Raw genomic sequence first — 16456 nt, 5'->3', positions numbered from 1 at the left:
TTATTTACAATTAATCAGGTTTTATTCTGTATATGTTTTAATTCCACGCCAATTTGTTTTTTTTTTATAAATAGACACCATTTTGTTTTTCAATTAATTTGAAAATATATTGTTTATTATTTTTTTACTATAACCAAATTTATATGTTTGATGCTATTTTGTTTCTTATGTGTATATATTTTTGTATTTGACCTCCTATTTACTGTGTATTTAACGTGAGCAAATAATGGTTTACTTTAATTAATGAACTGTTTATAAGTTTAATTTAATGCATAGGTTGCTATGGCGTTTTTAAAGATTCTATTCGGTCATATTTTCATCTATTATGGCTTTATCTAAGATGTTTGTTTTTATAAGACGTAGTAAATGTTATTAATGCTTAATATGTTGCGGTGACGGATAAGCAAATACCCACAATTTTTTGTGAATTTGCAAAAAAAGCATAAATTAAAATTGTTACACCTCGAAAAATGATTATTTTTTATCTGAAAATTGAACTATCCAGTCAGTAAGAGCTTACGAAATACAACATGTGACTAACTTTATGACGGTTGACAATGCAATAAGACTGAATACAATATAATTCTTGGTACACACTCCAGCTCTCAGATTTCGTTTGCGAACTAATTGAAATAAACACTTTGAAATGATTTTAATATTCAATTAAATTAAACATCCTTAATTTTTTTAATTTCGATATTTATCATATTTCACATACAGTAATTTTGAACAAATACACAGTAAGTAAGGGGTTAAAGTCTGATCACTAATAATTAACATTTGTTATTGTATTATCTTTCAAAGCTTGTCATGTGGATATTTGTGGTCATATGATATCTTATCTGGCGATAATGCGAGCGTTGCTGTTAGTCACTGCCAATTAGTCATTGATTACCCTAATGTCGCTTGGAACAGTGTATCTTTTATGCTATGCAACTTGGTTTGATTTGATTATTTTTTTGTTACAGATAAGCTTGGATAATAAAGATGGCTTGGACCAACTATCAAATGTTTCTGGCGCTCTTGCAGGTCATGACGGGCTCCATCAACAGTTTATCGACCAAATGGGCCGATATGCTGTCAGCTAAAGGAGCTGATGGGGTCGAAAGAAAATTTCAACATCCGTTCTTACAAGTGCCTGCGATTCTCGAATTAATAACTAAATTTCCTTCTCGTTTTAAAACACATCTTTTTTTCAGTCCAGCTTCATGTTCTTGGGCGAGATGATGTGTCTGCTGGTGTTCAAGCTCCTTGTGTGTGCTTACGGAAGACAGAACGCCGAAACTACCGGTCTGACTAGAGGCAACCGAAACTTTAACCCCTTTATCCTCATGGTGCCCGGAATATTGGATTTAGTGAGTTGAATTTAAAATGACTAAAACTAAAAGTTATTTGTTGTAATGTATTTTTTTAATAGTTAGCGACGTCTACTATGTACATCGGATTAAATCTGACATACGTAAGCAGCTTTCAAATGTTCCGAGGATCTTCCATCGTCTTCACGGCCATGCTCTCTGTAATATTTTTGAGAAAGAAGATTGCCGCCAGGGAGTGGTGTGGCATAGGTATGTATCTACATATACTCTGTTCAGAAATCACATTTAATAAACAGCGTTTCATTGGTCAGCTTTTGCTTAATAAGCTCATCATACTTTAAAGTTATTTCATTGTTTTACCAATACAAAATTGCATATTTAAAAATATAAATTCTTTTGCCAGATCAATGCATTGTTTCTCGGTGTATTTGTATTACTTTGTCATGCTTTCAAAATTGTGATTACAAATTTGGTGCCATGGCGAATATCGTGCGGCTGGCATACATAGTTGCCTTCAACTTTTGGACCTTATATTATTTATTTAACAAAATCTCTTATAATTAGCACAAAAATATTTATAAATACATACACTGCCAGTCAAAAGTTTAAGACCAAATTATTTTTTTTATGTCTAAAACGTATTGAAAAAATAACTAAAAAAATGATCAAACTGTCTTTATCGAAAAATCTACCTTATTTTTACGTAATACAGTCAGTTCTCGAGTTACGACGGGGTTCCGTTCCACCACCTTGGTCGTAACTCGAAAAGGTCGTAAGTCGAAAATCATACAAAAAATAATTAAAAACAATGCATACATGTGAAATACAAAAACCACTTTTATTGCTGACTTCAAGTCGTAAACTAAATACTTTTTAGCAAATATCTACATAAATAATTTATTTATAAGAATTGATCTAGAGTATTTTTATCATCTGTGCTACTGATATCCATTGTTAATTGTTGAGATTTTTCAGCGAGTGCAGTGATAGTGCTTGTTTTTCTTAAAAAAACGTCCAGGTTTGTTTGTACAGTTTGTTGTTTCTTTTCTCTATAAATTTCATAATAACACGCAAGTGCTTGCTGAATAAGGCCGTGTACCCTCGAAGATCTATCAATGTCTTTTTCCATATTTTCAAATTTCTTAATAGCATCATTGATATGGCTAAAAGCTGCAGCCATGTCATTTAACACAAATTTTTTTGGTGGTTCTTCGAGTTCATCTAATTCTTTTGGCTCCATTACATTTTTTTCTGCAACTCGTTGTTCCTCAATCTCAATCAAATCTTGGTTTGTGAGTTCCTAAATATCATTTTCCAAAAGATGAATTACATCTTCATTATCAACTTCCAGATTAAGTTGTTGAGCACATTTTACAATAATATTTGCTATCTCATCTATTTCCCCTTCTTTATTAAAATACATATTGTCATTATATCTTTTTAAGAGTTTGTTCCATATGCCGTTCATACAATTCGTCGTTACTTTGGACCATCCTTTTGAGATATTGTTTATTGCATGAAAGATGTTGTAATTTTTCCAAAATTCTCTCAATGTCTGATGTTTGTCTGTTTCTGCAATTGCTTGGGCAAAAGTGATTCTTAAATAATGGGCTTTGAAGCTAGCTATACCCCCTTGATCCATCGGCTGTAGAATGCTGGTGGTGTTTGGAGGTAAATAAACCACTGTTATATTTGGATGTGATTCCCCTAAGAGTGGAGGATGGCCTGGAGCATTGTCAAGAATCAATAAAATTTTAAAGGCTATGTCGTTTTCATCACAGTTCTTCTTTACTTCTGGAATGAAACAGTTATCAAACCAGTTTTGAAATTATGTATGACATAAAAAAAAAAATTTCTTACAATTTTATTTTCGTCGTAACTCCGAATGGTCGTAAGTCGAGGTGGTCGTAACTTGAGAACTGCCTGTACAGCTTTTACTATTCTTGACATCCTACTCACTAAATTTTTTAACATATTGGTGGATATGTTAATCCAATCGTTCTGTAGACATTCCAACAAAGCATTTTGGGGGCTTAGTAAGTTGACGAATATTCTTATCTAGGTTATCCCATAAAAGCTCAATTGGGTTCAAATCAGGCAAAAGGGGTGGCAAAATTATATTTTTTAATAATCTTTCTTCTTTTATTTATAAAATCCTCTGCATAATTTAGAAGCATGTTTGGTATCGTTGTCCTGTTGGAACACAAAATCTGGTCCAATCAAATATCTGCCCATAGGTAAAACTTGCTATACTAAAATGGTCTTATAATGTTCTTTTTGAAAAATACTGTCTAGTCCCGTCAAATAAGGATTTAATCCCGGAATGAAAGATGAAATTTTACACAGACCTTTGTTTTGACATTGTTAAGACGGGCTGAAAAGTCACATCAGATTGAGTGTCCACTAGTCAAGATATTAAAGATCAAAGGTCATAAAGACGTTTTTTTGCAAATATCTCGTTTCCTATTCGTTGCATGTCATTAGACGTTTTACAAAACTTATAGAGAATAAAATTTTCTACAAGTTTCTTCAACTTTATTTATTTATATGATTAACCATTTTTAAAATATAGCTCGGAGAGCGGGAAACGCTCACTCGTTTATAAACTGCAGAGCCTGATAACTAGTACACATTACAAAGCTAATTATATAATAATAATATTGTTACTATTTATCAATAAGAAATTTATAAGACAATATTAAATAAAAATTTAAAATTATTAAAACAAAATTAAATATTTTAACAACAATATAAGTAATAAATATGATTTATAATTAATAAATAACAAAATAATTCATTCCTGTCCACATCACCTTTGAGGTAAAATGCAAGGTGCGTTTTTATTTTTTATACTATATTAATTTTCGATGTAAATGTTTAAACAACCTCCTAGTGAATGGTATCAGAAGCTACTCGGTCCACTTCTGAATATCATCACCAGTCGGCATGCGTCTCAAGATTCCTCTTTTTTGTCGTCGCTCTCTTTTTCTGTTTGCCCAAGTTCAATTTCCAGAGCATTATCATTATCCTCGTTTTTCGTCACATTTGACTCACAGGAACAAGTTCACTTTTTCTATCGAAACCATTTGATTTTGATGAAGCGATGAAGCATGCTTGTTCTTGACACTGGCCCCAAACTCTAGAGCCTCCTAACCCTACTTTCCACAGATCGCGCCATAACCTTTCTTGCAATTGCAAAAGATTCTATACGATAGTTCGACAGGTGCTAGCAGCAATAACGTTGTCGTTTTCGTTCTGTAAAACTCACCTCCATTTCTCAGGTTGTAAATCCTTTCCTAACCTAGTTTGGATCTAGAAGTAGATCCGATTGATATGCTGACGAGCTGCTTCACTTGTAGGTGGAAGCTATGATAATTGCACCGGTCTGTTGAGTCTTGTTGATTTGATGAATTGTGTATACCTCAAATTTTCAATAATATGTTTTGATTTTGAAACATTATACATACTAAAAGAATACGTATTCCATTTTCAACTAATATTTGGAGGGCAGTTTTCCAGTTGAAATAATTCACCTGATTGGTACAAATCTGTTTGCTTCTCGAACGTTTTTATAATTTGCAGTTTTCCTTTTTTAAACACTGCAGATGTGTCAGATGTAAGATATGTTCTTTAGAACGAGGATATTTGTCGAACCTTTAGATGAATACATACATGTCTCCAAATTTCCTTTGCCAATTTTCTTTTAGAAAATTTCTTGCTGATGTAATTAGGTTCATCTTATTAAAATAACCATCAGATCAATATCTTCTCCAACGATGATGGCAGTTTTTTGTTGTTCAGACGTTGCTCTATTGTTTTTGTGTTTTTACTGTAGTCTGAGTAAGCATCAAATACAACAACAATATTTTAACCGAAATGCGTTTGCAAATAGTTTACATTTTATTAAGAACGATTAAGAAAGTACCATTTTTGCTGCAGGAGAAATCTACCATAGATGATGTATGTTACATTATCTTGATCCAGTTCAGTATTGACAGGCTTCATGTTATTATACAATTTTGGTTTAGTGGTCTTTCGCATGCCAGCATTATCAAATAGTGATGATGGATATAGACTTAATTCATACTGTTCATATTCCTTCAAATGAAAGTTTAGTTTGCTGATTTCGTTAAATTCACAAAATACAGTTGAAAGAACCTAACCTCAAATTTTGTATAAAAGTCCCCCCTATAACATAGTATTCCTATAACCAAGTCCCAATCTTTACGCTATAGGGTGGTTGACAACATATTTTATTGGTGATAGAACGTAATTTTTTTCTTCTATTTAGCCGTTATAGAAATAAAAACTAAAATGAATAATAATGTGTGATATATATTAGCACATAAATTTCAAAATAATATATTAATGTGCAGAATTTTCATATACGCAATTTTCATTTGTTCTGTGTATAATATACATTTTTCTGGACAATTAAATTACTGCTTTTCACTTTTTAAATTTACTTACTTTTCCCAAACTGCATATAACTTAATATAATTTATCTATTATTCTTTTTCAGGATTTGTCATATTTGGATTAATTATTGTCGGTGTGTCTGATTTCGTCAATAAGGATACTAATCAATCCTACGGACCCAACAGTATCATCACTGGAGACCTACTCATAGTGCTGGCTCAAATTATATCCGCTTCGCAGATGGTATACGAAGAGAAATTTGTATCTGGTGAGCGGTCATCTGAATGTGGTTTTATAGTTCTTGTATATCTTTGCTTAGTAAAAATCGTATAACAAATTATTTTATTAAAATTTAGTACATAAATTAATAATTTTTCATTTACTTTGTCTAAAAAATCTAAACTTTGAATTTAATCTATCTGATTTGTTTTTCATACTAACCACAATAAATATAAAAGTGTATTCATATTTTAACATGTATTTATTTCGCTTCAGGTTTGGATATAGCTCCGCTGCAAGCGGTTGGCTGGGAAGGCTTCTTCGGTTTCACGACCCTGTTGGTGTTGCACATTATATTTTATTACATTCCGGCTCCAGCCCCCTTCAACAATAACGCCAGAAAAACTGTTGAAGATGCCATTGATGGATTGGTTCAAATCGGTGATTAAATAATTATATTGTTTGCATGAACGAATTACGTATCACAACGCGGAAGCGAGAAATCCTTGGTTCTCGTTTTATATCCATTGAATTTCGATGCAGACAAAACAAGCATACAATACAAAAGATAGTTCTATTTGGTCTTACCGATTCAGGAATCTCTCGAAACAAAATATATTTACAGAACAATTAAATTAAATTATATATAATAATGGCTAGACCATAATGCGTCCACCACCTGTGAGTACCTAGATGAGAATATATCAATGCTATCCGACAGATATTTAAAAAGTCTGATAGCTCTGGTGCAAAAAATGTAGTTCTCTCAGAATCTCTGGATTGTGAATATTCCTTACCAATATCTTTAAGATATGCTTTCCTAAGTATACTCGTCCCAGCATACCCTGTAAGCATTTTGTTGGGAAATAAAAATGGATAATAACCAGTTGTGTGCTGCTAAAATTTTATTAACCGACTCGCATCTCAGCACACCCTCCCCCCTTCGATTTTCTTAATAACATTTTAATTGTTATAATTAAAATATAAAAATAAAATCAATTACAAATAAATTTATTTATATTCCATATATTCATTCTAAGAATATTTTGATTTTTATTAAATACTTTCACTGTGGCGGGTCTCGCACGCTTATCATTAGCTGAATGATTTTGTATTCGGAGCCATGATTGAAGATGCGGTGCATGGTCCTATGAAGAGAGTGGCAAACCTAATGAATTAATGATCATTACTTCCGTTATGTGTCTAAAACTTAAAGTTGCCTTTTTTCTGAGCAAATAGTATTCATGAGCGAAAATCCTCGTTCTGTCTCGGCAGAGCTTATTGCAATTGTATTGAAAATGTTTTTAGCTTTTCTGACCGTTTCAGGAAGTTCTTTGTTAATATTTCTTATGATATTATCAACATAATCTCTGAAATCATTTACATTTCACTTAGAATCTTAATATTTTCTTCGCCACCAATCCATAAAGATATGGATTGACAATTTCATCTAATTTAAAGGTAGTTGGTTGAAAATTTTTAAATAAATTGTACAGTTTCTTATTTGTTAACTTATAATTATCTGAAATTCACTTGCGTATTCATCAACCTGAATGTCGTGTTTTTTTATTCTACTGTCTATTAACTTTTCTCGGGAGAGATTTCCATATACTATATTTTCTCGAAAGTCAACTTTCTTATAAGAATCAGTTTTAACTATGTCCTCAACTTGATTTTCAAAACAGCCTGGATTTTCTTTCAATTGCCCATAACCAGAAATTATTCTTAAAATTAATCGATTCACTTGAGAGATTTTGTGTTCTGGAATCCGATTAACATGCTTTTTGGGGACTTGATCTTACGGTTGGACGCATGTTAACTGCCCTACCTCTGGGTTATTATTAAAAAAGTAGTTAAAAAATACGTTGGGTTTTTTTTCATTAGATTTCACAATAACAATACTTGTTTACAATATAACAGAAAAAAAATATGCAATAGACTAATATGTGATCCTTTTTTGTATCCTTTGCAAGTCAGAGGTTCTCTAAAAAAGATTTTGCAAAATATTTTTTATAATACCCATACGAACGTACGTGATACGTTCGTATGGGTAGGGCGGTTAACATGCTTTTATGAAACTGGATCTTTAACAGACTTACTGACATCTTTGAATATTTTAGGGCACGAAAAGGGATTAATTATCTTTTAGATTGTATGTTCTTCTAATGGATGTCGTTAATATAATTCTTTCCATACAATATTAAATAATTAAAAAGTAATTCGTGTTTCGAGATTTTGTTAAAATAAAATATTTTTCGAATATCCATATATATTATCCTAAATCGGTTTATATAAATGTCACACCATAACGAATTCTCATTTAGAATCGTTGCTGACAAATTTTAGGGTAGTCACACACGTGGTGTTCGTATTCTGAATTATCATTTTATGCTTTATGGCATTTTTCAAAAGCCGACAAAGATTTTGCGTAAATTGAATATTTACGACTGAAAAGTTCTCATTGATATTGTATTTGGTGAGTGCACACACCAACTTTTATAATTATCAGTAATGTAATTTTAGTAATATGGCAATATGAAAATTGCAATTATTCTCAAAGGACTTTTTATCCATTGTTTCTTTCAATTTAGTCATATCTTGAAGGTACAAATGTATCGATTTGGCATAAAGAAAGCAACCACTTGCGTGAAAATATGGAAGCATTTTTTTCACTGTATTAGTTTATATAGCGTTATCCTATAAACGAATGCGCGCTCTCCGCGCTATATATCAAAAACCGTTAATCATACGAAGAATTGAGTTACAACAAACTTGTAGAAAATTACATGCGCTATAAGTATCATCTAATAACTTGTGACGTACAGGAAGCGAGATATTTGCAAAAATATTTTCCTGACATTTGATATCTTGACTAGTGGACACTCGATCTTATGAGATTTTTCAGTCCGTCTTTAAAACATCAAAACAAAGGTTTTTGCAAAATTTCAGCTTTCTTTCATTCCGAGATTTAGCCTTTATTTGACTGGACTAATATTGCTCCATTTCGATATTAAACTATGTTTTAGAAATATGATAGCTATCCTTACTGATATTACTATGGACTTCTAATATAAAGGAGCTGATCAAATTCAGCCAATTGGTATATTCAAACCGAATTTTGGTCAATAGGAGAGCACAGAAACAATTATTACTTTTCAGACGGCAAAAATTTACATCAAAAGCAATAAAATCGTGTCGGCGCCTTTGCAGTGGTAACCCTCAGTAACGAGCGCTCCCACTCTGAGAAGGAATAATTGTTTTACGCGCTCTCTTATTGGTCATCATTTGATTTAGATATGCTTTATTCAATTCTCACTCGTAATATTGTTATAAAAGTCTTAATATAAACGCTTGATAATCGAGCGTTTTCACTGCGATACCACGATTTTATTGTTTTTGACCTGGACTGGAAATTCACTATAAGGCAACACTGAGCAGCAAAGAAAACACGACTAATTATCAGATAAATATTATGAGTAGATATTTTTAATGCCTAATTAAAATATTTGGCATAAATTATGATTTCAGAAAATATGCCGCAATGGTGTCTAATTTTTATACTTATTTTTAGCATAGAAAGGGTTAACTCATACTTATTTTTATTTATTCAAGAAATTATATTACAATGTTAAAAAATATATAAAGTGCCATTTTTGTCATGCGGCCTGGAATCATTGTTATCCCAGGGCTCGGGCTCGGGCTCGCTCTCCAAGAGGCAAGGAAAATCCTCACGTGATTCAAGAGAGACTGTTGCATGCCCATAATGTGAGTGTTTGGTGCGCATTGTGGTCAGGCGGTGTCATTAGGTCTTACTTTAACGTTGGATGTTTTGCGTGAAAAATTCCCAGCTTGCATTATTTCACGTTTTGGTGACGTCAACTGGCCGCCAAGATTGTGCGATTTAATGCTGTTAGATTTTTCGGGGGGTTATGCGCAAAGTCGTGTCTACGCTGACAAACAAATAAACAGTACATGTCGAAAAGGCGGTACGATATAAACAAACAGTTACTGATATATATATGCTTGTTAAATTCTTTCAGGCAACAATGGATTCTTGATCATGACGGTACTCGCCAGCATCATCTCTATTGCATTCTTCAACTTTGCTGGCATTAGTATCACCAAGGAGATATCGGCGACCACCAGGATGGTGCTAGACTCCGTCAGGTAATTTTTTTCTTACGGTTATCTCTCAGTATGGTCGAATCGAATGATATACTAACAATTTGCATTACTTTCTAGGACGCTTGTGGTTTGGATCTTTTCGTTGGTCATCGGATGGCAGCTCTTCCACTGGCCACAATTGGTCGGATTCGGAGTTTTGCTCTTTGGCATGTCTCTCTATAATAACTTATTCGTAGACAAGATTGCAGAGCGGTTTCAGCGACTGAGACAGACTGATGACGTAGAGCCCATTGTAAATCATGATGCTGTGGACTCCGTCGAGGAGAACGAAGCTTAGTGTCTAGTATCATTTACCTTCAATCTAAAATATTATAAATATAGAACAAATTATTATTCAACTATGATAAAAATATTATACATATTTTTTAATAATGAGCTGCTTAGATGTAAACCTGTTGAAAAAGTAAGTACTCTTGACTTTCGAATGTCTGAAAGAAAGTATCAAAATTAGGCAGTAACAAGCTTTCAACAGATTAAACTAGTTCTATTATATTTTAGATACGTATTTCTTTATTCCATTGAAAATACATATATTTTGAAGATGTTTTAGTTAAAAATAATATGCTTTCCACTATTGTTAATTCAGTGTATCCTAATTTGCTCAAAGATTTAGTTAGTCCAAAATTATGCTATTGTTTATTATAGAGCAGCTCATTATATTAATTCTAAATAAATTTAATATTTTTTGAATCTCTTAATTATTTGTAAGACTCTTACTTAATCAGTTTTATTAATATCACTTATGAAAATATCACAATTGAATTATAACTGATATAATGTTTTTTTAATTATCACATGTATAAAATTATATAAATGGCTGTGCAATGCAGTTTTGTGATATTACGTATATCTTAATTATTAGTTGTATTATGATAATGTTCTGCAAAACAATTTTTATATTGTTATTAATTATCGCCCATCTATTAAGTCATAAGAAAATATTTAACGCGAATATTAAAAATTATATGAGAATGAGGGTTTATATTTTTGTAATATTCACATATGTTATATAGAAATAAAAAGATTTAATGTTTATATATTTATATTATATTTTAAGTTTTAACATTTCTATTGTATATAATATTACTATAAAAATGTTATAATTTAACTATTAGTGTCATCGGCCAATTGATCAGCTTTCCGAGGGTATTGTTATTTTATTAAATAATAAAAAAATCACAACTGACATTATTCAAGTTACATAATAAAGGGTGACTAGAATTTGAAAATATCAGAAGCTCCCACCAACATCCGTAAAGGAAGATAAATGTCCAAGATGACATTTTTTTAGCTTATAACTGCAAAAGACTGGCCCCCGATGTGTTTGCAAAAGAAAAAATGGCCCGCGGACTAAAAAAAGTTGGACAGCGCTGATGTAAATAATTACCTATTGTATTTTTTATTTTACTTTATAAAAGGTTTTTGTGGTTTTCCTAATTTATCTTATTTTTTTATTGCTAGTCTTATTTTTATTATTCTCTTGTAAAATTTAAATGTTTATAAATCAACAATTTGTCTTTTTTTTAGTCTTCTTTGTATACTCGCGTAGTATTAATACCATAACCAAATGATAATTACAATAATATATCTTGACAATTGTATAATATAAACATAGGATAACGCGCAGGAACGACAACACAATAGACTGACATTGAACAGACCTCGTAATGTCCTAAGAAAAAAATATCCTTTGGACATAAAAGAATACACAAACAATGTGTCGAAGTAAGTCGTTATAAATACAGTGAACTATACCTTCTTGTGCATTACGGTTGGGCAAACAATATGCCACAAAACCGTTAATATTCAACGCTTGCCTTATTTGCCATTCGAATATGTCCAACTAGCAAAGTTCACCTTTTTAAGGTGTGGATATTTCTATGTTCACAGTTGGTTGACTGAGTCAGTATTATTATGATTCGTCAAAGTTTACTAACCTACTGTACAAAAGGGCTGATTGGGTGGACGATCAGATAGACACTGAGAGACGACTACAGACTGCAGACGACAGGAAGACCTTCAGCTGACATACGACAAACGGCGAAGAGCAACAAGAGAGAGATATATGCAATACTAAATAAGTTTATACCCGCTTTCCGGCGTCTTTAATTGGTATTGGCTTAGAATACAATGGAAAAAGGTGAACTGTTTTAGGAAACTTAGATTTTTTATAATTTTTAAATGCTCCCATGGTCTTGAGTAAGGATTACGGTAAAGAACTTCACCTATAGTTGTCTGCTCAATTTTATACATGCGGATTTGCCTAATTTTAAATTATTTTCCCAGCATAGTCTTAAAAAGCGAACTTAAGTAATTCTATTTTTTCAATATTATTATACATATACATACATAATACAATTTAAGTAGTTTTGTGATAACACGAAAAGTCTTGGACATTGCTTGTTTTTATCGAAAAGTGCTTGGACATGTCTCATTTTTAGACAAACGGCACTTTTATAAGGCTCATTTTGATGGACAACAACATTTTTGCGAGGTCTGAGGAAAATACAGCACATGCAAAGTAATGAGAACTATCAATTGGAGCAATAAACCCATTTTGGAAAAATGTGAACAAATCAAGTTTTTTAAAGGAAGTCTTCAATTACCATAAATCCATTTCAATTTTCCCAATTGAATGGATTAATAGCATTTTAATGGGGAAAATTGATTTAACATACGAGTACTAATTTGAGTAATGAGTTTCGCCACGGAATGAATTAAAATCATAAGTTGAGACGCCACTGTATATGTAAATTTATTTTTTTCATATACAGAATAAATGTAATATTTTTACACACAGAGACACGTCTCATGCGCATGCGCGCCCATAGAGCAGAATCGTGATCGAGTAGATTATTTTATTATTTGTTATACCATCTTAAATGTTTTCAAAAACGTATTTTCGAAGGGGGGGGGGGGAGGTATGATATAATTTAAATTAATTATTTATACGCAAAACATAATCATTATTTGACTTACACCTTTCTTTATAATTTGCCTATATGTGGATATATTTGTAATTATATAAAATAAGTATTAGTAAGAAATAATATGTAAGACAATGCATGGTAATTAATGGTCGACTAATTGGCCGCTTATACCAAGTGTTAATTTGCCGCAGTAATTTGCCGCTTTTTTCTTTGTCATATGCGATTGCTGTTTTAAAATAATTATCTCGTTTAAATATGGCAGAATTAGTATTTACACCAAAAGCATACGTTCTACCCGTCATAATATAAACTACATTACTTATTGTACAAATCGCTAACGTCATTTTTTGGTTATATTGAAAAAGGTATGAATCTGAAAATTTTAATAAATACGTATACTTAACTGCAATAAAAATAACTTTATAAAAACAATTTGTAGAACCCGAGATGGAGATTCCTGATTTATCTGTGTCAAGTGTGAAAAATTTCAAACCTGCTAAGGTAATGATCTACATTAATAAAATTAAAATAAATTTTATTTTTGTATTAAAAATAAGTTCAAAACAAGTGTTCTTTATTATATTTTTTCTATTTTAGAAAGAAGAGAAAACAAAGAATGATGCTAGGAAAGAAAACAACATTACTAAAGAGGATCTATTGAAAAGAACAAAGATGGAAGTTTCTGGAAGCAAGAAAAATAAGATTAACAACGTGCTTAAGAATTCGCCAATAGGTTAGATAATTATTATTAATTATTATTAATAGGTTGGTAGAAAACTTTATTTATTTATGATTTATTTATGTTTTTTTTTTATGATTTGTAGATAAAAATAATGTAATAAAATCAAAAAGCAGCAGGGTTTCGCAGAAAATGTTACGTCGTCGTAGGTCTAATAATTTCGCTTGTGACAAATGCAAAAAGCACTTTCAAACAAACAGTCATCTCTTACGTCATAAAATGACTCACGACGATTCCAAAATTTTTGAATGTAACGAGTGTGAAAAAAAATTTAAAACAAAAGATTACATTCTAAAACACATTAAACGTCATGATGATAATTTAAAATGCAAATGTGATTTTTGCGGAAAAGAATTTAAAAGCAAAGAATACCTTTCAAAGCATATAAAGCGTTATATTGGGAAACCACTAGTTCATGCATTTGCGTCTAAAAAACCATGGTATCAATGTAGAATGTGCGGAGAAATATTTCCAATTAGATCTAAATTAAGACTTCATTTAAAGAATTTGTGTTAGTAATCATATAAAAAAAATGTAGTATTTAGGCCTATGTACATATTTCAAATCGTACGTTTTTAAATTGTAAATTGTTTCAACGTACATATCAGTATATGACTTATCGTACGACTTCTTGAAATTTATATTTTTAATCACTTTTATTATAATATTATCAAACATCTAGAAATTTGGTTTTGGGCTTCTTATTTTTTGAGTTATATTGTAATAAATTTTCAAACATAATTCTTGTTAGTATTTTGTTGTCAAATTAAATTATTTAAGTAATAGACATTTTGTTTAACGGCTGTAATAAACAGATGTTGAGTAATTATTTACCAAAATGGCCGAAACATACAATAGTTAGTAAAAAACAATTAGATAGTTTAATTCTACTGATTGTTTTAGGGTTCCGGATGAACTCTTCAAGCTCTATATTAAAGAGCAGGCATGCTAGAGCATCGCATTATCTCCTTCCATTAAAAGTATTAAAATCATTTGAGATTTTTTTATGCAGATCCAGCATTTAACTTTTTTTGATGGATAAGTTTGTATGTAATTCTAAACTCCTCTGCTGATTTGAATACTTGTCCTCAGTATACACTGTCTTAATATTGTCGCCATAAAATCAACGAATATGTGATGTGTACATATTAAACCATTGTATTATGATTAGTAATAGGAAGTAATAAGGGAAACACAGTGTTCCCAGGTGCTACTACCCTTTCATCAGGTTGTGTTTAAGACCTTACCTATTGGCTTTCTTAACCCTAACTTGAACATAATTGCTTCCCATTTGTGACGATGGTCCACTGCCAGATCCCAAGCTGAGTCGTCCTCGATGGACGAGCACGGTTGGTTTTCCAGCTTGTAGCTACTGATGGTTTCCCTGTGTAACTATATTTTGTTGGAAATGGAAGAAGGAATGAAAGGGGTAGATATTAAGAGGAGATGTCTTGGTAGTCATTATATTATATTTGTATTCATGGAAGTGTACTTGTTTTTGTGACGATTAAATTGTTTGTTCTCAACTTTGCTACAAATAGCAAGTGATCAGAGCGCTTCTCACAAACATACATTGGTAGTATCATGTGATGACGCTGTTAACGCTATATGCTATGTTTAATAGTTACCCCTTCTTAGTATTCACAGAGTAGATGATCGCTCTTTTTTATGTATGGGGTATTTATTTATAGTTCTTGAAGCGCTCTAGTATTATATTGTGATTATTTAGGGTAAGCGTTTTGATAATCATTACATTATATTCGTGTTCTTGAAAGTTTACCAGCTTTCTGATATTAAAAATGTTCTTAACATTTGTATGAATGTTTATTTTTTAATAATATCTGTTAATAAATAATATTAGCCTATAGTAAGTGTACTTGTTTTTGTGACGATTAAATTGTTTGTTCTCAACTTTGCTACAAATAGCAAGTGATCAGAGCGCTTCTCACAAACATACATTGATAGTCTCATGTGATGACGCTGTTAACGCTATATGCTATGTTTAATAGTTACCCCTTCTTAGTATTCACAGAGTAGATGATCGCTCTTTTTTATGTATGGGGTATTTATTTCTAGTTCTTGAAGCGCTCTAGTTTTATATTGTGATTATTTAGGGTAAGCGTTTTGATAATTATTACATTATATTCGTGTTCTTGAAAGTTTACCAGCTTTCTGATATTAAAAATGTTCTTAACATTTGTATGAATGTTTATTTTTTAATAATATCTGTTAATAAATAATATTAGCCTATAGTAAAACAAGTTCAATATTTTTTTATTTAATGCTACAAAAGCTTAAACTTTTATAAACTGTATTGACATGTATGTACATAAATATATCAATAAAATATAAAATTTACTATGCATATTTCTATAATAAACCCTATAATTTTCTTGTCATTCTATCTTTCTACCTTTTTAATAGTAATGAAACACAAGTTGCATTACTAAAAGCTAGCTTTTATTTATCTTGAACAATCAAAATTTTTTGAAACAGGTTAAATAAAAGAATAAGGTTCTCTTTCGCAATTTATTTTTCATAACCATTGTAACCACACAGCAAACACAGAATCTGCATTATTTTTTTAATATATTTTGGCGACGGGATGGTGACGGTGACAATTAGACACAGATTGAGCCACTGCAGTA

General features: G+C 31.3%; 1 protein-coding gene and 1 long non-coding RNA gene across 3 annotated transcripts in view; both read left to right on the top strand.

The window, feature by feature from the left end:
* Tango9 (transport and golgi organization 9) overlaps positions 1–11174 on the top strand; it is a 28045-nt gene extending 16871 nt beyond the window's left edge. For both annotated transcript variants that reach the window (XM_088187416.1, XM_088187415.1), the window contains exons 2-8: positions 969–1134; positions 1200–1355; positions 1418–1565; positions 5839–6003; positions 6231–6395; positions 9995–10121; positions 10197–11174. In XM_088187416.1, the coding sequence (XP_088043542.1) occupies positions 988–1134; positions 1200–1355; positions 1418–1565; positions 5839–6003; positions 6231–6395; positions 9995–10121; positions 10197–10416 (1128 nt within the window). In that variant the 5' untranslated portion in view covers positions 969–987 and the 3' untranslated portion in view covers positions 10417–11174. The remainder of the gene's footprint in view (positions 1–968; positions 1135–1199; positions 1356–1417; positions 1566–5838; positions 6004–6230; positions 6396–9994; positions 10122–10196) is intronic.
* Positions 11175–13163: 1989 nt separating this feature from the next.
* On the top strand, positions 13164–16017 carry LOC148234019 (uncharacterized). Its single transcript, XR_015810032.1, has 3 exons — positions 13164–13570; positions 13667–13802; positions 13894–16017. It is a non-coding gene; the product is annotated as an uncharacterized LOC148234019 (long non-coding RNA).
* Positions 16018–16456: the final 439 nt, after the last annotated feature.

Source organism: Plectrocnemia conspersa, unplaced genomic scaffold, assembly GCF_051122295.1.
Source record: "Plectrocnemia conspersa isolate PC_06_02 unplaced genomic scaffold, ASM5112229v1 ptg000006l, whole genome shotgun sequence".
In the NCBI taxonomy this organism is placed as follows: Eukaryota; Metazoa; Arthropoda; class Insecta; order Trichoptera; family Polycentropodidae; genus Plectrocnemia; species Plectrocnemia conspersa.
Note: the sequence above shows the minus strand (reverse complement) of the source record. Positions and strands in the feature narration are given on the sequence as shown.